We start from the raw sequence: 22,796 nt of genomic DNA on the forward strand, positions 1-22,796 counted from the left end.
AACTTTGTGGTTACCAGAAGAAGTCTTTTGTTTAATTTCTAATAGTTATTAAAACTCTGAGTATAGTTGTCTGTAACATGGAAATGGCCTATGTAACTGTTACCCAGGGTAATGTGCACACTTACGGTGATTCTGGATACAGTAATACCAGGATCTAGCACTTCCTGGCTAATTCTTTCTCATAACTTTCCATTTCTGTGTGTGTTTGCTGTATTACTTGTGAGTTAAAATTCTTATAATGAATATACAATGAGTACATACTTAAGCTCAGATACTCTTTTTTTACCATGGACTCCCAGTTGTGAAAGACCTGTCCTGGTGCATTGTGTCCCATTCCTTCCTAACTCTGTCAGTTGATGATTTCTAGATGTCTAAAATGTGATGTCCAAGCTTTTTTCCAACTGTCTTACCACTCAGGCTGAAAATATTCTGCAATGTCAAACACTGGAATAATAGAGCTGGGAAAAAACCCACCCTGTTGGTCTCTTAGCACCACTCAAAATTTTTGGTTTAGAAGCTACTACCCAAGTGTGACAGGTTCTTGGCAGCTTCCTTTTATCTAGCTTTCTCTTTTAGATGCTAGGGTGAAGTACAGACTCTTGCAAAAATAAGAAAGTTTCAAGGCTTGTTTGTTAATTCCCTCTGTAATTTAAAAGCCCACAATAATTTTGAGTCTTGATTATGAGAACTGGCCAACACCTGTGTGAACTTAGGTCTGCTTGTGGTTGAATGCCAACCCGTGCAGACTCTTGAAGTAGATGTGTATTACCTGTCTTTCATGTTTTTCCCATTTTGCCTACCTTCTGAAAATGTTAGACTTCCTGGTACAGTGGCTATGGAATTGACATCAGAGCAGTAGGAAAGCAGAAATACTCATCCACGTAGTCACAAAGACTTGCTCAAAATGGTTAGAAGAATAACTGAAAGTTCATGAAATCTTAGTGGGGATACAGGTAGCAGTTTTAAACTTTGTGTTTCAAACAAAAAATATTTGCCTTTTTTCTTTTAATTTTAAAACAACCAAAATGGAATGGATTCTACAAAATGTAGCTAAAAGCCGATTCACAGAGAGTGCTTGAAGTTTAAAAAGTTCTGTTTGTGTGTCACAGATCTCTCTGTTCAAATACATTTCACTAGTAGTTTTGATATAGTTGGTTGATATAGTTTCGATGTAAGTTGGTAAAGATTTTTGCTTTTTGAGTGTTCTTTAAAAAGCTAAAAAAGGCTTTTTTTTGAGTATTTGCCATTGACTCTGGGTCTTTAGCATTAACAGAACTTCTGATAGCTTTGGTAGTCACACTGACAGGGGTTTCCATGCCTTCTTCAGGGAAACGGAACTTGGAGAGAAAAAATTAATAAGAAAAAAATAATTTTCTGCATACTCCTGTCAAAAGAAAAAGTAATACCCACCATTTTCATTTTCAAGGAAAAATAATTAGTGAAAATGGGAGAAGGAAAGGAGCACCTTAGATGAGATTTAGAGGATTTTTTTTCTTCATCATAGCATAGGTTCTATATCTTGGCCGTAAGCATACTTGTGTGCTCTTTTTGGGACTGTACCTCCTGCAGTTCCTGCATTGGAAGTCAGAAAAATATAAAACTAGCGAGTCATCTTTGTAAAGAGAAGTTGATCAATAGATCACGCTTCAGGTAGGACACTGTCCTACAGCCATTTTCTGTAAAATGTCTTTGTTATGTACATGCAGAAGAGCCTCACTGATATGGACCAAGTTTCTTTCTCTTATATTTCTTTCTTTGTTGATTCTTGCATTTGGAGTCCATTTTCCCAAAAGTCTGACTTGTCCTGAAAATTGCTTTGATTGAGTGCTTCCTTAAATTATCAATGCTGGAAACGTTCAAGGTTGCAGTTTTGTTGTCACCAATCAAAATAATTTTTAAATTTTTACCTACCTATTGTAATGGAGAAAAGAGTTTCACTGCAGCTGCTCTACATGTTTGTAGACAGTGCATGTCCGAGCAATTTCCACTTTTTTTCCTGACTTTTTTTTTTAAAGTAATCTTGTTACTTCTGCAAGATTTGGCAATTTTTCCAGAACAGATTTTATAAATAAACTGAGTCCTTGTCATGGCTTCTTATGCTTAGTATGAAAACATACTAAAATGCTATATTTATATTTGTTTTATTTTGAAACAGAATTTTTCTCTTCCTCTTGCATAATCATTTTGGAACTTTTAAAAAGCAGTCTGACCAATTTTTACTTTAAAGAAAAAAATCCAAATAAAACCTTTTCTATGAGAAACACTTGGCTGCAAGCGCATATTTCATTTTGTGAAGTCTCTTTGCAAGATCAGTGTTTAAATTGAGTCATCGAATAATCCTGCCTTGATTTTCTGTGTTAACTAAGAGGAAAATGTTTAGGACAATAGATTAAATTGGCCTACAATACTGCTGTATTGACATCTAGGTCATTCATTACACGTGAGCATGTGTAGCTGGGTAACCTTCCTAATGGGGCTGTGTGATCCACTGCAGATAATGCCTAGTTTCAAGGGGAAAGGATGGGCATCTGGTAGATTTGGATCCATGCAGTTGGGTTTTCTTTTGTAGTTGAGCTGCTTGCCATTTGATTGTAGAGAGACTTGGTATTGTTATCAAGTCCTGTGAGGAAAACTTCCATAGAAGTGGAAGGCAAGAAAAGAAAATGCTATTTCTTGGGCTGTAAAGATTAGGAAAGTGGTTAGAGCATTCTTATTGATGACAAAGAGTTTGTTATGCTTAGGTTTGAAGCACGATGAGCACATGCACAGAAGTAATTCAACATGTGTCCTACTTCTGTGGAGGTCTGAAGATAAGGTGAAGTAACTGCTGTGTTTTGCTTGCAGTTCAGTGGCAAAACTACAGCTTTGACTCAGCCACATCAGGGAACTTCCTGACTCATTATTTTGTTTCTTTCTATTTGTGCTGCACCAAGTGACTCAGATCTCCCTGTTAGGTTATTATTATGGGGTTTTTTGCTTGTTTGTTTTCTCTTCAGAAGAGAGTTCTAGACTCATTTCACTCTTCTGGACAAAGAGTTGTCTCGGTATGTAGTCTTCTCTCAGGCCTTTTGATGCGTTTTGCATTAACCTGGGGGAAAGGGAAGGAGGTGAGGTTACTCTGCTACCTGGTTTTACCTGCAGCAGCAAGACATTTTTGGAAGAGTTAGGTTACAATATCCCTGATCAGATTGCATAGTAATTCTACAATAACAGGGGATCCAAGTTGTTCTATATTCCCCAAAAATGAAAGGAAACGATCCATTTTATTCCTTACTTCAGGGTTTGTCTCACAGGGAATTTGGCATTTCTCCTGATAGAGCCTGTGACCCTTGCTCTTCATTGACTTGCATGGTGGTCTTACTAAGGAGACCAGGCAAAGAAAATCTTGGCTCAGACAAAGTTTTAATAGAAAAGGTTGTTTAAGTTTTTTCCCCACCTCTTGGGATCCCAAAAGAAAAAAAATAAATAGAATCTATATCATTAACTCATCCACAGTCAATTTACCATGGTAAAATATGGAAAATACTCTGCAGTTTAAATTGTGTTTGTGGCAATATAAAGTTGTGAAAACAGCAGTGTTAAATGTCTATACCATGATGTTCTCAGATATGCAGAAAGAGTAACTTGGATCAAATCCCAACATGTTAAATGGTTTTACAGGACACTGTTCTAGGTCCACAAGCCCACTGAAAGCAATATTGAGCGTGATTTGATTTCTACCCAGCTTGAATTCTTGACTGTCAAGTGTTATTAAGTCTTTTCATTAGAGCAGGCTCTGATAGCCTGTTTGTCTAATAGAGCTACATTTTCTATTTGAAGTTTTTGAACTTCCTCTACTGAGATCCAGTACTGTACTCTTAGTTTAGGCAGGTAATCTGATACTATTTATTTACTCCTTAACACATGTAAGTAGCAATGCTCTTTAAGCATTAGAAGTTCAACCCATGGTAAAACTTCTGTGTATCTTGTGTTGATGTCTGTTAAATAGTCGTCTTGCCAAGTTCTGTATATTGACTCCTTTTGGTGCTGTTTTGTTAGTGTTGGCAGAAACATTTTTCAGAATTAGTGCTCAGAGAAGAGTGGAGCCAATTATTAGGTTTTGGCTGTGTTTTGAAGTCTGTATTAAGCGATACTGCAAGCAGTATTTTGTATTGTGTATAATACAGATAGAAAAGAAGTATTGCAGTTCTGCAGCTCTCAAGATTTCCCCAAAGTATTCCTGCTGATGAAGCCTTTTTACAGTTCTGATTTAGTATCCATAGGAACAGTAGAGCCTAACTGCAATTAAACAGTCATGGATTTGTACTGCTTTAAGAGAAATGTCTTGTAGCCAGAGTTCATAATTTGTCTTCTTATGTGCTTCTGCAGGTGTTTGCCTTTGATCACTGCTTCTGGTCCATGGATGAATCAAACACCACAAAATATGCAGGTAAACTATTTTCCATACATTTAACAGTATAAATAACATATGAGATCTTGGGCTTTTGTTTTGTGGAGTTTGTTGTGTTTTGTACTGTGATGCTCAAGTGACTTCACAGAAGCAGACTTCTCATTTTTATAGGGATTGAGTCATCTGAGTACTAGTGCCTCAGTTTAGAAGGAACGCAAGCTTTAATGTGCACAGTACACTGTTCAGGAGGGATGCTTTTACATCTGAGCTATAGTGTTCCTTTTTTTTGTTTTTATCCCCTGGAAGAGCTCTTTGTGAGGATTATTTCTGTCACTTAAAATGAAATTTCAGTTCTGTATCAGAAATTAATTCAGACTAAGGCTAGTGATGAACCTGTGTGTTTTCAGTGCTCTGCATTCCTGTGCGTGAGAGAGGAATAAAGCCTGTTCTCCTCAGATGGTGCGATTATTTCAGGTCTTTCAAGTCACTCATAGTCTGATAATTCAGATCCGTGATGTTTTTGAGTGATCAGCTTTGTGACTCCTCCTTCCCAAAAGACGGATAATCCAGGCAAGATTGTGATCCCAGTAGTTAGTTTTCTGATAGCTGGATTTCTGTATTAACATATTCATACTTTGTAAGAGGACTTGTTTTGGTAGAGACAGCTCTGAACACTGGGATTTCAAGGCTGTGATCCATGGAAAGCAGAAAAAAAAAAAAGCAGCATTTGGTTTAGATATTCGTATTATGAAGCTTTGCAGCCCATAAGAAGTCTTGAAGGTTGATAGGGTGAATTAGCCAAAGAGTTGATATCAGTGGTCTAGGAAATGAACTGTCATATACTTGTGTTAAAATACATCTCTGACTGCTATAGCCCCATGGTATCAAATTTCGAATCTCTTGGGAGTTGCACTTGAGCATAGATTCTGCTGTGTTTCTTGCTTGCTTGAGCAAAGACTGGTTTCTTCAGAAAAAGAATTTCAGCATTGATTCATCTTATAGTAACTGTATTTGCACTGCAGTGTTCATTGTTCAGGCTGGTAGAGCCATCAGAGCGAGGCAGCACCTCCTTTTGTGCCTGCACCCCTCTGTTTACTTGTAAAGGAAGGGGGTGATGGTGCACACCCAGATCTTGGCCCCATGTGCCTCCAGTGCACAGGTGGGAGCTGCGGCTGTTGGGTGCACTGTGGTGCTAACCTGCTTGTGGAGAAGAGAGAAACCACAAAAACATCCCTGACCAGTTAAACTTGTTTCTCTTAACCCATTTCCAGGTGTATTCAGTGGGATTCTAGTTCCATTTATTTTTAATTCGAGGCAAAACTAGATTTGTCTAGCCTCTTTCAGAAGTTGTCATTGAATTTGTCTTATCTAAGAACTGAAGTTTTATTATCTGTGTGCAGGTGAATCTCTTGTTGGACTGGACTCTAGAAAGCTGTCACCTGCATGTCTTGCATTTACTTACTGCCCAGAAAGCTATAAGGTGTTTTCTTGCCCATTCCAGATAATGTTCCTGCTGGGGAAAAAACACCTTCCCCCAAAAAAAAAACCCCAAAAAACAAAAACCAAAAACACACACAAACACACCCCAAAAAAACCCACAACCAACCAGCAACAACAACAAAAAAACAAAACACCCCCCCCCCCCCCCCCCCCGACAACAACCACCACTCGTGTGTTTCAGGCCTAAGTTTCTGGATTGTTTGCTTGTTCACTTGCTTGTGCATGACCTGGACTATGCCATACTACAGTTGTGGTACTTGTTTTAGAGCCAACAAACCAAATGCTGAAATGGCAAGATTTAAGTTTTTGTATATTTGTAGTTAAGTGCTCTAAGTCTTTTTCACATCTTGGCCTAAATTATTGTAGTAAACAAAGAAATATGAAAACTGATTTTGGTTTGGATATTTGATAATTCCTTCGCCTCATGGAACAAACCCCCGTTGTCCTAGGCACCTTACAAATATACATTATCCATGTCCAGAGATCGTACCAGAGACTGTTGCAGAATTAACAAGCTTGAAGAGTCCAAACAAGCCACCTGACAGCCTGAGTTTTTGAGCTTAACTGTAATTTCTTGGTTGAATACTGGACTAGAGAAGGAGTGCTGATCCAGAAGCTAAACAGATGCATTATTAATTGCTTGATACAGACTCCCTGCCTGAAATAACTCTGTGTGGATGTGTAAGTTTAATGTCATTGGCAAGAACAGTCATTAGTTGTACACTTAAAAGGAAACATGTATAAAGCTAAGTCCAGAGTGCTTGTAAATGTAAGTAATATATGAATCTCAAGGTTAAGTAAAATACCTGAAATATGAAAGTTATGTGATACAAATTTAATTACTTGAAAAACTATTTTATCTGTATCACAGAAATACAATGTAAGATGTGACAGTGAAAGGTTTAACAAGAAATTCTCAAGTACTAAGCTACCCTGTCAGTCATCGCTCTCTGTGCAAAACCAAAACATGCTCATCTTGTGTTATGTTGAATAGACCTATTGTTGTGTATATCATACTATATTAAAGTTTTGTTGATGTGTGGGCTATTGGAAAATGCATAGAATGGTATGCACTACAGATAACATATGTCTGAATTTTGTGTTGACTTATGTGGATAACTCTTCCATGGCGTAGGTGTGTTTTTCTTTGTTTGTATTTTTAAATGTTAACAAAACCCAAGTTTGTGGTCTCCTGGAAATGGACATTTCTAATAAGATCCGTAAAGCTATCACATATGATTATGGGCTGGTTTTATTTTTTGCTTAGCTGCTTGATCTGCAGTACTACTGGCACTTGTTAATATCGTTTGCACAAAAGCAAGATTCTTGTTTGGATAAACTTAATCACATGGGTAACTGGTAACAGTTCTCAGGCTGTGGGGGATCAGGACTGACACTGCAATGGGATTAGTCATCACTTTCTCTTAGACTAAACTTATTCTGTGAGAGATCTGCAACTTTTTTGGCTGAACAAAATGCTTATTTTGTAAGTACTAATTTTCTTTCTGAACTCATATTCAAGAAGTACAAGTTATCTTATTCCAGTTTGAAAGTTACTTTCTCTTTCCAGCATTTGAAAACACGAGGATTGTTGCTGTTGGTAGCAGATTTGCTTTTTTAGCTTTTTTTTTTTTTTTCCAACTGAAGTGGAAATTGGGTTCTGAAATTCTAAAATGGTCCAGCAATAATATCACTGACAGGAATAGTGAAGTTAACCTTCATATGATGAAAAAGATGTAGAGGGCATCTTTGCTGCTGTCCTTGCAGGACTGTGTGTCTCACAGAGACAACAGGGAGTCTGGAGCACGGAAGAGGAGTAAGCACTTTACCTTTGTGGAAGTGATGCTTTGGTTTCAGGTGCTGCAAGAGATGGAGGCTATTTAATTACTTTATTTTAGAGATGGCAAGATGTAGAACCCCCTCTGAATTGCTCTAAGACTGAAAATTATCTGTTTATAATCTATGTTAAAGTGGTTGGGGGGTTTTGATTGTTTTTTGGGGGGGGAGTTGAGTGAGTTTGTTTGTTTGTTTGTTTTTTAAATCTGACCAGTTAGGGGATAGAGGGAAGATTACCCTGAACACTCCCACTGTGTGTTTCCAAACAATTTGTGGCTGCGTTGTTCCAAGCAAGGAACAGTTACAAACCTGTGGGTTTGTGCTGATCTAGCAGCTTGCTAGATCTAGCTGAGCTTGCTAGCTCAAGCACCTTTTTTCTGATTATTTGATTCTGAAAGACATAGTTGGATATTTGGTGAGAATATGAACTTCTTATCAGAGAGGGAAAACAAAACCAACCAACTGCCAAAATAGGTCAATGAAATAGATTTTGGAGGAGGAAGGGAAGTTTTGTTATAGGGAAGAATGAGTTTGCCTTGATCTGGAAAAGGGTTGAGCTTTGCCTCACAGGCTATAGGAGAGGTGTTTTTAGACTAAGCAAAATAGCTTCTTACTATCGATTGTTTCTTGACTTGAATGGGTCAAGAGTCAGTTCATGGATAAGGACACAACTGCTTGCTTTGAAAAGCTCACAGAGACAAATAACAGCTCGGCATTTTGATGAAGAGGAGGACATGGAGAAATTCTCAGACACAAGAACAAAGAATTCTTTTTACAAGCCATGACAACAGTAAGAGCCTATTGAAATCTGCAATGAAGTGGATTTTTAAAAGGAAGGAAAGAAACCCTTCAGTTTGGGAAAGATTCGAGAGACGGTATAAATAACTACCATAGCACTTAGACAGGTCCGTTGCAAGGACCCAACGTGGTATTGACTTGTCCATGGACTTTTCTTAGACTCCCTAAACTACATCACATTTGGCCTGAAATCTCAACTCTGTGTTTCTACAGGCATGCCTTGTCCTGAAAGGCTAAACACACAATATTGGGCTAAGCTTTAATTTTATAGGAAATATGTGTGCTGACTACTGCTGTTTCAGTGGCTTTTTTAAAAGGAAGCAAACCAGACAGTTGGCTTAAAGAACTGTACGCTTCTACCCTCGTGAGAGATCGTAAATTGTGGATTTTGAACAGACGCGAGTGTCTGCTTGTAATTCTGACTAACCTTTAAGCTGTTACATGAGAGAAACTTAGCCCTTTCTTGCTGTTCCCGTCAATATTTTTTTTTCTTTTCTTTTTTAGGGGAGACTCTACATAGTATGTAGGACTTAATGTTGTGTCACACAGCTGACAACTGACCTGTACATTTTGGGGGAAACTTAGTTATTCTGTGTGGTTTTACCACTGTATGAGTTAGGCACTTAAAACATAGACGTTGTCATGCCTATTTTGAAGCACTGGAGACCTTTTAGTGCATAAAGGTTTTGAACATTAAAGACTCCAGTGCTTGTCTGTACTGCAGTGTTAGGCTGCAGTAGTTAGACAATACTAGCTGCTGTGCTTTTAGCTTCTTGGTGAGGTGAACCATAGGCATTTTTCATAGAATCATAGAATCATTTTGATTGGAAGAGACCCTCAGGATCATTGAGTCCAGCCATAGCTTAACTCTGGCACTAAACCATGTCCCTAAGAACCTCATCTATATGCCTTTTAAACACCTCCAGGGATGGTACTTCCACTACTTTCCTGGGCAGCCTGTTCCAATGCCTGACAACCCTTTCAGTGCAGAAACTTTTCCTGATATCCAATCTGAACCTCCCCTGGGGCAACTTGAGGCCATTTCCTCTTGTCCTATCACTTGCTACTTGGGAGAAGAGACCAACACCCTCCATGCTACAACCTCCTTTCAAGTAGTTGCAGACAGCGATCAGGTCTCCCCTCAGCCTCCTTTTCTCCAGGATAAACAGCCCCAGTTCCCTCAGCTGCTGCTCATCAGACTTGTGCTCCAGATGCCTCACCAGTTTACTTGCCCTTTTCTTAACTTTTCCCATTTTAGAGAGTCTATAAAAATTACTATCTAGCAGAGCTGCTGATCATTCTGATCTCCACAGATCAAGTTTTAACTTCTGGATCATAGAACCAATTGCAATTTATTACTGTCAGGATTTGCTTATTAAAATGTTCTGGGTTAGAGGTTTAAACCATAAAGAGACTTGATTTTTTTCAGTGTTGTACGCAACAAACTGTTACTTCGTTCCAGCTACTTTTGCTGTGTAAGGGAGGGGCTTTCAGGAGTGGCAGCGATGTGTCATAATGTTGCAGTCACAACCTGGCTCAATGAATCTGTGGTAACAGGAGACAATTATCCCTATTTATAAACGAGAAATACTAGACACCCAAAAACCAGACACCGAAACTGATTTTTTTTTTATAGTACATCTTGAACGTGTTTATCACTAAACGAACAGATCTTAGGAAAGACAGTAACTGTTTACAGCCTTTTTGAAAGGGAGTTTTGTTGGAGTGTGGCCCTTTCCTGCCCCCTTCCTTTTCATCCCTTTCTTCTCTTTGCTTTCTGTCACCAGTTTAGTGAACTTCAGAATGTTTAAACTTTACTTGTAAATAGATTAATTTTGCAGATTGTGAGAACAAGTCCTAGGGTTCCTCTGCAATCTGTAGGATGTCCTACATTTGATCCTTTTTATTTTTTTTTTTCCTCCTATTGTTGGCATTAGTCCTGCAGTTGCACTTGTGAAAATGCACAGATCGTGTCTTGAAGCTATGAAGACAGTTATAGCTCTCCAGTGAAAGTGGAAAAGGTTTCCATATGGTCTTTATGTTGTTTTCCAGTCTTCAGAACTGAGTTGGCAACCACTAGTGTTTTTCAGGTTTCGATTAGCAGAGCACGAGCATCCCTAATGGCGTGTTGGGTTTCACACCTTGCAGCATTAGGGGCACTCCTACACAGGCCGTAACTAAAGTTATTGAGCACACAGCAATACTGACTAATAATCTTTCTCACTGCATGACTCCAGATTAACTGTCCTACTCCTTAAAGTAAACAAGATTTCTTTTAGACTGTGGTCTGCAGGAAAAAATCACAAGACTTTGGTCCCCTTTCCGTGAAGGGATGAGCAGGCAGGAGATCCAGGCCTGGGAGAACTGGCAGCTCCTGTGCTCACCCTGGGCTCCCCTACAGCCTTGGCTGTGTGTTCCCCAGCCTGACTGATTGCCTGTCTGTCAGTCACCTGGGGGTTGCTCATCTGAGCAGAAGGTGGGAGAGGGGGCGGGTGTTTCAGTGTCTGGCCTTTGGTTGCCTCTGTAAGAGGCTATATGGTTTTAGCCAGCTGGAAGATTGGGAATCCTTATCTTAAAGGCAGTAATGGTTGACATAGGGCAAATCTTTCTGTTAACTAATTTTTTTTTTTTTCCTGTATTTCTCACACATTCTGTAAATTAAGTTAGAATAAATTAAAAACCCCTGCTTCCCTCTTTAAACACTAGGTATTTGTGGAAGAAAAATCCTATAAATAGGCAAAAGCATTAACTGGAGATGCCGTAAGTGTATTTAACAAAACAAAAATGCAGTCGTGTAGACAATGGAACTCCATTATTTCTTTGGACCTTAAGTGCAGGCAGATGTAATTCTGTATAATACAGATTTTGTAATTGGTTTGTAAACACACTAATAAAATTCATGGGGGAAGCAGTGAGGTTTCTTAATGAAAAATGTCAAAATACCGTGGATGATATGCTGTTACAGTGTACTGCATTAGCAAATTAATAATGTATCCATAATTGAAATTTAACATCTTGTGTTCTTTTCTCTAAGTGTACTTAAAACCAAGTTTTATTTTATCCCATGATAATTTGACTGGTTGCTGTCAACATTACTCTTTAATGACCAATTTGTCTATGTTGGTATCGCTGAGCTCTTAAAAACTGTAATAAAAATACCATTTTAGAATTATGTATCAGTGTCTAATTGCCTTTCTCTTTGTGGTGACCATTTGAAAATTAAATTTCTTCTGAAAAGAGAAAATCCAGCTTTGCCTGTGAGATTCAAACTGGGTTTCTTCCCTGGTATTTAGCAGTAAGGGATTCTGTAGGTCATCTTATGCTTATCATGACCATGCACAGTTTTATAACACTTATTATCTGCTTTTTTTCTTGGGTGACATGGATGAGGTTACTAGTTTATTGCTGGTCAGAACTGGGTAGCAGATTTTTTTCCTCTTCTGACAAATGGTTTTGTTCTTCACTCACAATATTTGTGGAATATATATGCTTTTTCACTTAATAATTATACACAGTCTAAATCTTTGCTTGATTTTGCATTCTTGCTCAGCAAGATAGTAAGTGACTCCCTGCCTCTGATATTTAGTAACTTCAAAGTGGTCCCTCAGGAGCTGGTTGGAAGGCAAATTTTTTTGTATTGTATGTTCTTATTAAAATATTTTGCTGATATGTTTTCTTCATTCATTCTTTAGTAGTTTAATATTCTCTATAGCTATTTTTGAGGTTGTTGAACAGTGTGCTATCAGCATAGATATTATAAAGTAACCAAATGATCCTAAGTTGAATGAGAAGTGAATTAATATGTATGGAGAAGGAGATGAAGTTATTCCAGAGTGCAGCAGATTCTCCTCTAGTTTTAATTCCTGTATTCAGCATTTCTGAACTGTGTTAATCCAAGGAGCCGACACTTCGGAATTTTAGAAATTCAACTGGAAAGATACACAAAGGCCATTTGATAGGGCATCACTGCACTAGTTTTTTTCCTTTACAGCAGAAGAGAAATTAGGTTATAGGAAAATAAAAGTCATGTAGTACTTTTTAGTCCTATTTGCATGCCTGTAAATCATTCCACAGGTTGTTCTGCAGCAATTTTCTGGGCTACCTATTACTCAAGGATCATAGAGTGTAAATATTCTCACACAATGTATAAGTATATAGCTAGATTATTATTTTTTTTTATGCCAGTCTGTTCCATTTTGAGAACTATGGAAGTCAGTATTGCATCCATCCTACAAAATAATCTCTTGTAACTGACAACTGCTGGAACTATTTTACCAAAATGAGAGATGCAGCTGATCACAGCTGTCCTGAAAGTCACCAGGCAGTGAAAGTAACTTTAAAACCAAACACCAGAAGGCGTATAAATACTCCTTAGCTCAGCTCTGATTGTTTTGGGTGTACACACAGCTGGTGTAATTCTCTGAGAACTCAAAGCAGACAATCCATTGACCCTCTTTGCGGTAGACAAATTCTGGGCTTTTCTACTGAAAAAAATCAACCATGGTGCCTGTTTTTGTCTTCTGCATCTGAAAGATCAAATCACATCTAAAAGTCTGCCTGGCACAGAGAGACAATTTTCAGACTATGAAATTCTGCAGTTGATGTTTCAAACTATGGATACGCCAGAATGTGTCCTCAAACACCTCTGATGAAGTCTCACCACCTCATAATATTCGCTTTCTGCCTGGATGTCATCAGAAAGCTTTTGTCTTGGCTCCAGCATCACCTAGCCATGGTGTGAATCATAATACCTTATGGTGAAACTTGAGGCCAGTTCCAAAGAGGAAACAGCTACTCCTGTTTCTGGCACGACATTTGTTGTACCTCTAATTATCCCAGTTCACTAATGGGTTTCATTGCAGTTCTGTTACAGAACTCTTTTGGGTATAGTTCATGATTAAATAATGTATATAAATAGCAAAATTTACAGTTAAATAATACAAAGTGTAGACACCTCCAAGCATTCACCTTATATGACATCTTTTAAAGAACTGCTGCCTTTACAGGAAAATCAGCAATATATTTATAAACAGAGGTAGCTGTTACATGAGTTTCAGGCAGCAGTTTCGAACTTATCTCTTAGTTGTAGGCGAAATCATTTGTTTGTTCATCAGTTGTAAGAAATTACTTGCAAACCTTTTTTCATGTTTTCAGTAAATTTTAGTATGTTATTAAATATAAAATAAACTTTAAAATAATTATTTTCTAGGTCAAGAAATGGTGTTCAAGTGCCTTGGAGAAGGAATTCTTGAAAAGGCCTTTCAGGGATATAACGCTTGTATTTTTGCCTATGGACAGACAGGTGAGTCTCCAGTGCTGAAAGGGAAGAACACTTTTTGTGCACATGGGAAGTGGGAAGAATAAAACATAAATATTAAGTTGGTAATAGTAAAAGAATATTTTTGAAATATCAAAATGTTAAATATCAAATATTTGGCACAGACAGTGACAATGTAAAATTCTTAAAGCAGCTCTGTAACTATGTTCCTAGTTAGTACCTGTTAGGCTGCTTTCAAAGCCTGAAAGGAGCAGTTCATACCAAACGCTCATTCAGTCTTTTGTGTTCAGGTGCCTTCAAAGGGGTCCCAAGTAATGGCCTTGCTGAAAGAAACTTTTGGGATAATTTCTCTTTTTGTTTATCTGTGCCTTGTAATCCAAAGAGCAGGCTATCTTTCTGGAATAGCATGCCACTTGTTCTGATATGTGCTTCTGGAGGAGTAAAAAGAGAATTAAAACATACGCTTCAGGAACAAATGAATAACTCGGAAACTATTCTAAAGTATTTTCTTCTTTTTTCCTCTAGGTTCAGGAAAATCCTTTTCAATGATGGGCAATGCAGAGCAGCAGGGTCTGATCCCACGGCTCTGTTGTGCTTTATTTCAGAGAATCTCTGTGGAAGAAAATGAATCTCATACTTTTAAAGTCGAAGTGTCCTATATGGAAATCTACAATGAGAAAGTCAGAGATCTGCTTGACCCAAAAGGGTGAGTAGCTTCACTTTCCCTTATTTATGTATGAAACTGTAAAAGTAGAAATCACGTTTGGAAGTCAACTTCCTTAGAAAGGATTGGATACTAAACACCAGAAATGAAGTAGGAACTGGTGTAGATCAACTTAAATATTAGGATACAATCATAATGATGCAAACAAATACTGTATGAAGTAGTTTACCACCAGAAAGCAATACTGTACAAGTAAACTCTGGGGTATTTTTGCCATATGATCCAGACCATATTAAGGTAAGAATTTTCATCAACTAGGAGGAGTTTGAAGCTTATTTGCAACATGTTGCTTCTGGTTTGGACATTGAACTTTTTTAATGTGGAAAAGTAACACCTCAAAATATACTCATGATACTCTTTTCTTCTATTTTGTCTACCCAAAATTACTGCTTATGTGCTCTGGTTTGGAGATGTCTAGACAACAGGTAGTTTGACAGGTTTTTTGTTAGTTTGGTTGGTTTTTTAAAGCTGAGTGTTGATATAAGTGGCATATATTTTGATTCTTGAATATAGTTGCATTAGGTGAAGAAGTATGCAAGTTAGTTAAAAAGGTATATTTGAGAGTTACTTGATACATGTCAATAAAGTGTGGAAAATGCAAGAAGATTTGAAGCTTTAGCAAATTATTGGGGGAAGGGGAAAGGAAGAGTTTCAGGTTTCCTTTTTTGTCAGCATTCTCTCTGCCACATAAGGCATTTCAGGTTTTGTTCCAGCCACAAGTACTGGGGTGGGAGGATGCATTAAAAATAATTCATGTATATAGATTAAAACCAGTTAGATTAATTTGAGTTAAAAACAATCTTGGAAGACTTCTTTTCCTCCTGTTACAATTAAAACACATAACTGCTACATAGAAGATTCTTATCATTTCATACTGTAATTTTTGTTTTTCAATGAAGTGCACGCTAGTGGATTGTGCATTAAGTCTCCTTTATTCCATAGGAGTCGGCAGTCCCTTAAGGTTCGAGAGCACAAAGTGTTGGGACCATATGTAGATGGGCTGTCTCAGCTGGCTGTTACAAACTTTGAGGTAAATCTAAACTAATGACAAGTTTATAAATAACATCTATGTACATAAACAGGTGTATGATAAGAGATAAACTTGTGTCTATCCAGGTATTTTGGTTCTTGAGTGTTTATGGTCTCTCACAATTGCAAAGATCTTCTCTAATGCTTCAGGAGTATTTATTTAATGTAAAAGCACTGGATTTGGCTTTATGTTGGTTAAAAATACAATAGTGGTATCTCTTTGTTTTGCAGTTTTTGAAGCATATAGTTATACACAAAGAACACAATATTTCCTTGACACAGGAAATACAAGGCTTCCAAAATAAGAATATTAGTCTTCCAGCATGAATTCCTTTGATTTTGTTGTTGAATATGACCTCTTATTTTATATAAGTATATTGCATGAGGAGCTACAACATGGCTTGTATAATTCATTATTTAAATCATGACAGCATCAAGCCCCTTGAGTTACCGAAACATATTCAGATAGAACAGTATTGTAGAAGCCAAGGAACTAATATAGCTACAATGGAAATAATTAAAGTGGTTCAGTTGTATGAATTTGCAGGCTTTTCTTTTTATGAGGAAGCTGATTTGGATATGTTGGTTTTTAAAAAAATGTTCATTCTTTGTGTAGCATTATGTGGGAACCATTTTGCTCTTTTTATGGGCATTTTTATTTTTCTAAAGCATCTGCGCGTATTTTAGAGTTATAAAAACTGCTCTTGCGGCTTTTATGGTGAATCCCATACTTTGAAAACAAACCTTCGTTCAAATTCTAGAAAACTTTGTTTATACCTAGTTTTTGGCTGATGACTTTTACAAAACTATCTTGGAAGACTCAGGAAGTACACGTATCAGATTCGACATAGTCGTCTTCGTTTTTACATATGTTGGAAGTTTGTTTGTTTTTTTAACCTCACAGGCTCCATGTGAGGTAACCCTTTGAGCCAACTAAGTGAAGATAGTATTAGTGCAGTTCAGTGAAAAGATGCATTGTGTTCACTTATGTAAGTAGATCTGTGCTGGCCTGATTACTGGCATTAAACAATATGATTTGTAATGTGGATGTTGCCAGTGTATTTCAGCAGCAGATAAGAAGGCTCATTGACTATAGTTGCTGGGCTTTTAAGTGCAGCACTTAAAACAGAGATATGATTTAACGTTGTTCTGTGGAATTACGTACCCTCTGTACCAATACCTCTCAAAATGTGCAAATTTTCTCATTATTTCTACCTTCCCTTCTTCCTCTCTCCCACACATACACACCCTTTCATCTAGGTGGGGATTTTGTTCAGCAAGCACAATACTTGCTTTCATCCTAACATCACTTTTTACTCCTTTTGCTCTAGGATATTGAGTCACTGATGTCAGAGGGAAACAAATCACGAACAGTTGCTGCAACCAACATGAATGAAGAAAGCAGCCGCTCTCATGCTGTCTTCAACATTATAGTGACTCAGACACTTTATGACCTGCATTCTGGTGTATGTGTTTCTGTTGGTTAATTTATGAAGTTATGCTAAATTACTCTTCTTCCTTCCACTTCCACGTATATTATGTTTAGCTGTGTTCCTACCTTTAATGCCATGGGGTCCAGTAATCAAAGGAATACTGACAAGACCCTAAGACTGAGAGGACCACGGAAGTGTGAGGAAGCACTCCAGATGAAACAGACAGTTGGGTCAATTTTTAAGATTATATTGCCAACATGAAACCTGTTTCAGGCCCAAACTGCTGCTGAAGTTATGTTTTAATGGTGGTTGATGTTACCACACAGCTGATTCTGGCTCACTAGTGCTTCAGCCCTTGACTATAAAATGACTCTTAAAGAGCTATAAAAACTCTGACAATTCCTTCTTCTCTCATATATTGGGTTTGGTACTTTAACCCACATTATTATGGAGAACAGTGTTTCATGGTACCAGTGTCAGACCTGTTAGCACTTTGTGCCGATATTTCTTAGCTGGTGTTCTCCTATTTCCCATCTGTGCAGAATTCTGGAGAGAAGGTCAGCAAGGTCAGCCTGGTGGATTTGGCTGGGAGTGAGAGAGTGTCCAAAACAGGAGCTGCAGGAGAACGTCTGAAGGAGGGCAGCAACATAAACAAGTAAGGCATCGGCATTTGCAGGTTGCGGAGCTTAGTCTTGTAATCACTGTTGTCTCCTTGGCCGCCTCTCTCGGTGTGCTTGTCACGAGTCGGTTCAAATGATAGACCTTACTTGACTCAGATGAGGGCTGTATGAATTTTATCTGGAAAAAGTGACAGCAGCGCTCTTTAATTAAGCATATACCTTTTGTGATTCATTTATACACCCTGTCCCCAGGCTCATGTGTTTGTCTCGTCATCTCAAGGAAGAATGCAAAGTTGCAGAGTTAAATGGCTTTGTTCCAACACGTATTAAAATATGTAAGAGTATAATTCACAGTTTAATAAAACCAGATCGGTATGAAGCTGTGTCAGTTTAGCATTGCCTTGGGCATTTGTACTCAAGCAATGACAAGTTTAAGGCACTTTTTTACCGTAATTACTATGTTATTGCCCAAAAGCAAGAATTTAGTACGCTGTTACTGCTGTCTTGCATACACTAGTTTTCCTGGGAAAGAAGGGCTTTAACTGTTACATTAAAAGCTATGACTTTCTTCAATTTAATTTTAACATGTTGCAAAATGTTTTGATATATTTTAAGTTAACAATGACAGCACGAAGTGTGTTTGAACAGCATTCATAGTTTAAATTATTTTAAATTACGTCTTTTTAGAATTTGAACACGTTTGCTCTTTCTAGTTTAATTTCTAATCTACTTTGTGTTTAATGCATCGTTTTGGTAGTCACACTGGCATAGTCCCTGTGAAACAAAGTGATGTGGCTCTGTTTGCCTAATGGCAGGTTTTGTACCTTTACCCCACAGGTTACTAGCTAAATTTGAATGGGTTTTACTAGAAACCGTATCTCTATTTTGCATAAACAAAGGTGCAATTAAATGTTTCTTTCTGATTCTTGGGAAATAATTCAAATGCCAGCCCTCTCAACAGCTGTTAACACATTGCAAGTGTAGCTATAGATACAGAAAGACTTCGTGGGTATGGGTTTTTTTTTCTATTAGGATGGTTACTCTGTTATATGGTTTCGATGCAGTAGGGGAAAGTTCTTTTGCCCATGCTGAACCTCTTTGACAATACAGGATTTCAGATGCAAGCTCCAAACTTTTCTCTAAAATATGTTTTTAAAAGTAGAGAACTCTACATTTTTCACTAATTAAATTCTGATATGATATAAATCTGTATTACTTAATCCTTTTATTAAACATTCTCTATTTGAAATGTGTTCTGGAACTGGTAGACAGAAGAGAATTCTGAGTGCTGTGCTTGGTGTCTTCTGTTAGATTTTTGCTGTTACTTGGAGCTTTAATGAAGTCTGACTTTCTCTGGAAGCCTCAATTTTTATACATGTTTTATCAGGCTAGTTCTTCAGAGAACATTGTGTATGATCATCTTTTGGGTGTGATACACCTCACTTCTTAGGGAAAGGGAGTGATGCAGTATAAACCATTTACCTTATTATGTCAACTCCTTTTAAAATATATATATATATTTTTTTTTTTAAAAAGCTGTAACTTGCAGAGGTAGGATGTGTTACGTTTAAAGAGATCGAAAATGGAGCTGCTGAAATTACTTGGCAGATAAGTTTACTGCTTCTGCTATGTTTTATTGCCTTCAAGAAGAATGTGAAAATAATGTATCTGTTTATGTATTTACAGGGCAGGGAAAAACGTGCATTCAGCTGTGTGTACGAAAACTGTGTAGTCTGACATGTGGCCAGTCTCTGCAGGTGCCTGTGCTGTTTGTTTCTGATGGAACCTGGCTGGGGATCTGGCGGCTGCCACCTTGGTCCCACAGCTCATCCCGTTGTAAACACTTTCCTATCTTGGGACAGCACGTTGCAGAGGGGACGTGGTGGATTGTTCTCCGCTTAGCGAAATAGTGGAGAGTTGTGTCGTTTTGTTAATGGCTCCATAAAGTCATAATAAAGATGGCTTCTGTTTTTTCTCAGAGCTGGTGCCTTGGTGAAAGTGTTGGGTGCCTGCCATTTATTATTGAGGTTTTTGGGGGACTTGCAGTACCTCATAGGAAAGCTGGATGTGCTTGTTGGTGCCCAGGATGTGCTAGTTCCCATACGGAGCATAGAAACGCAGGTGCTTAATAACTCTCTGTGGTGTAGTCAAGGAATTTCTAGATTACAATAGTAGGAGGAAGCAGAATAAACAAGCTGTCAATTAGTGGCTAAGAAAAATACTTTCTGTGAGCAGTCTGCAATTTTAACTCTGATTAGTAAAATCATAGCTATTGTCATTTTAACTTGAGAATGCAAGAAGCAGCCTTTAAAATGTAGATGGGAGGAAGGAATGGGTTGGGACAGGTCTGACTCCAAGCTGATTTTAGGGAGGTTTTTTATTGAGTGGAAACTAATGGAAAGGTGGATTCTGTTAATTGAGGAATTTGGTTGTAAATTGTACAGAAGTAGCTAGAATGGGTGAGCTTCCCACTGCCGGCTAGCAAGGGCAACCTGGTTGTGCCTGAGGAATAGGGACAAGGAGAACAGAAAGTGTGCAGAAACAACACTTTCCCATAGTTTTTCACAACGTAAGTTCACTCTGCTGCTCATGTAGTGCCTGAGTGTCCTCTGCAATAGGGGCTTAGGCCTTCTGGTTGATACATTGTATGAGTAGTGTGAGATAGGATCAAAGTAATGACAGATCTCTGATGTGTCATTTAGCATGAAGGAAAGCAGCCCTTAAACCCTATGATTGTTTTGTTGGGCAGCCATTTGTTTTACTGCTTTCCTCAAAGTCTTTAAACAGCTTTGTATTATGAAATCTCAAGCAGAATACGTCAATGACTACAGTTTGGCTTTTATTGCAGATGTTAAGTCTTAAAATAAAATTGGTATTTATAAGGAGCAGAAATATTATAACATCTTTTAATCTTGTGTTAATAAACTGTAGCTTATAATTTCCTGTTCGTTAAAATACAAGGCCCATAACTCAAATTGGTGTTGCAGCCCTGTTGTGAAATAGTTTGCAGTGACAGGCCTTTTTGAATCTCAGTTCTTTCCATCTGTCTTCTGAGTGTCCTTTTCTTCCCCTCTCCCTCAGTTTTTTTGCTTTGGTTTTCACCTTCCCCTCATTTAAAGAGGGGAACGAGGAATCAGAGGAAAATAGGCCAGGGTGACTTCTTAACTTTAAGCTCCTTGAAGGTGGACTCCGTTGGGAGTGTGCTGGTTGTGCTTTTCACTTGTGCTGCAGGAGGTTGCTATGGACCAGTGTATAGCATCCTACTGTTTGCTCTTGCATGTTTAGCTCACTGCCATCTCTGCCTATGGGGACCAGAGGCTGGAGGCAAGAACCAATTCTCCCTCTCCTTTCTTCCTCCCACAAGCTTTCAGAGGTTGTTAGACTTATATGCCACAAACTAAAACTAGCTGGCCTTTCTGCTGTGAGTTTTTCTGAGGCAAATTGTGAAGTTATCATATAGACAAATTTACGAAGCAGAGTGCTCTCTTGGGAGATCAGGTTGCCTAGCCTCTCTATGAATTTATTTTAATTTTGCTTTCAAGTCTATCCTATCATCATACTACTTTGTGCTATACACAATATAGGACATCTTTTGTGATACTCAATAAGCTAGCACACGTAATAGTTCTTGTTACCTTACCCTCAGATATCTTCCTTGAAATAATATTCTGTAATATTTTTGTCGTTTTCTAAGTGTTATTTCTGAACCACTGACAGTTTCAAGCAGCACTAAGACCCTGTTACAGATCTTGTGCAAACAATGCCTATCAACTAAAATAGTACTGCTTCTTTGAAAAGAAAAATCAAAATGATTTAGTGAAACAGTACAATTAAAATTTTATTTGACTGTCTAATTGTGATGCTGCTGAAGTTTTCCTTGGGAGTTATAAAGAGTAGCTGGATAATTGGGCATGAGTATGACAGACCAGTATGCTCTTGGGCTTCACTACTCTCTGTTTTAAAACCCTTTAGGCATCTGTTTAATGTTCTCAGGCTCCCGAACCAGCTCGCTATCTTAAACATACTCACCCCAAGAACCCCGATGTCACTTAAAATTTACACAGGATTGTATAGCAATTGGATAATATAATGCACATATGTTTTGCATGGATTGCTGACAGAGCTACCACAATTGATAGAAGTGGTATGTGTACCAAAACGAATGAGCTATCTGCATTTTCTTCAGGATTCTGGAGTGCTGTTTGGGATGTGGCTGTCTGCTAAGCAGTTTTGGGGCTTTTCTTTTTCGTGCTTGTGCAACATTTTTGTAACTGGGAGATTGATTGGCCTATTCCCCTCCCAAGGGGAGCATCCAAGGCTCTACCTCAGTCAACCCATTTGCCAAGGGAACCCCTAATCAAGGCTTTTCTGACGAGCAGTCCGCTATTGTTGTGTGATGGCTGATTAGTTAATAGTTCTTTAGGCAGCCTAGTTCTTCTGGGCCATAGCTGACTTTGTCTTGAGGATGCCTCCTTATTGGCTAGAGCATTGTTCTGTTATAGTCTGTCGAGTCAGTGCTCTAAAACATTGTTCTTAGAGACCGATTCTTGCTGTGCTGCCAACGCTGACTCGTAACAGTGTCATGAGGCACTGTCCAAGACAAAAAGATTTTTAGTCTCTGAGAGAAGGTAGGTGTCTAATCAAAGGCAATGATTGTCTATGTACTGAAGCAGCTGATTTACACTTGTCAAAATATTTAAATATCTGAATATTTCAACTTTGTCTGTCTTCCTGAAACTTGGTCTTAGTACCAGATGAGCTGAAACACTATAGATATCCATTTTTTTTTCTTCCAAATATGTAATTTTACTTAATACATTACCCTGTTTGGAGCAAGGCAATGGACCACCCTGTCTCCTGTGGTCATTTCCAACTTAAATTATTCCATGATATTTTGAAAATCGGATGTGAATTTCTGCAGAGAACAAGTTAAACTCTTCAGCAAATCCTTTTTTCTGCGTTTTATTAAATCTACATTTGGAATATATATTAAAGCTATTCTGCTGTGTTGCGTTTATAGGTCACTTTCAACACTGGGCTTGGTTATATCATCACTTGCTGACCAAGCAGCAGGGAAGGGGAAAAACAAGTTTGTGCCTTACAGAGACTCTGTACTCACATGGCTTCTCAAGGTAATTAATATTTTATGTTCATCCTGTTCACAAGATGTCAGCTTAATAGTTTGTAG

General features: G+C 38.1%; 1 protein-coding gene across 10 annotated transcripts in view; it reads left to right on the top strand.

The window, feature by feature from the left end:
• KIF13A (kinesin family member 13A) overlaps positions 1 to 22,796 on the top strand; it is a 116,358-nt gene that overhangs the window by 47,910 nt on the left and 45,652 nt on the right. For 9 of the 10 annotated variants that reach the window (XM_065052319.1, XM_065052321.1, XM_065052320.1 and 6 more), the window contains 7 exons: positions 4,369 to 4,429; positions 13,734 to 13,826; positions 14,328 to 14,508; positions 15,469 to 15,556; positions 16,887 to 17,021; positions 17,531 to 17,643; positions 22,629 to 22,740. In XM_065052319.1, the coding sequence (XP_064908391.1) occupies positions 4,369 to 4,429; positions 13,734 to 13,826; positions 14,328 to 14,508; positions 15,469 to 15,556; positions 16,887 to 17,021; positions 17,531 to 17,643; positions 22,629 to 22,740 (783 nt within the window). The remainder of the gene's footprint in view (positions 1 to 4,368; positions 4,430 to 13,733; positions 13,827 to 14,327; positions 14,509 to 15,468; positions 15,557 to 16,886; positions 17,022 to 17,530; positions 17,644 to 22,628; positions 22,741 to 22,796) is intronic. The other variant, XM_065052317.1, reaches the window with a different exon arrangement.

Source organism: Columba livia, chromosome 2, assembly GCF_036013475.1.
Source record: "Columba livia isolate bColLiv1 breed racing homer chromosome 2, bColLiv1.pat.W.v2, whole genome shotgun sequence".
Taxonomy (NCBI): domain Eukaryota; kingdom Metazoa; phylum Chordata; class Aves; order Columbiformes; family Columbidae; genus Columba; species Columba livia.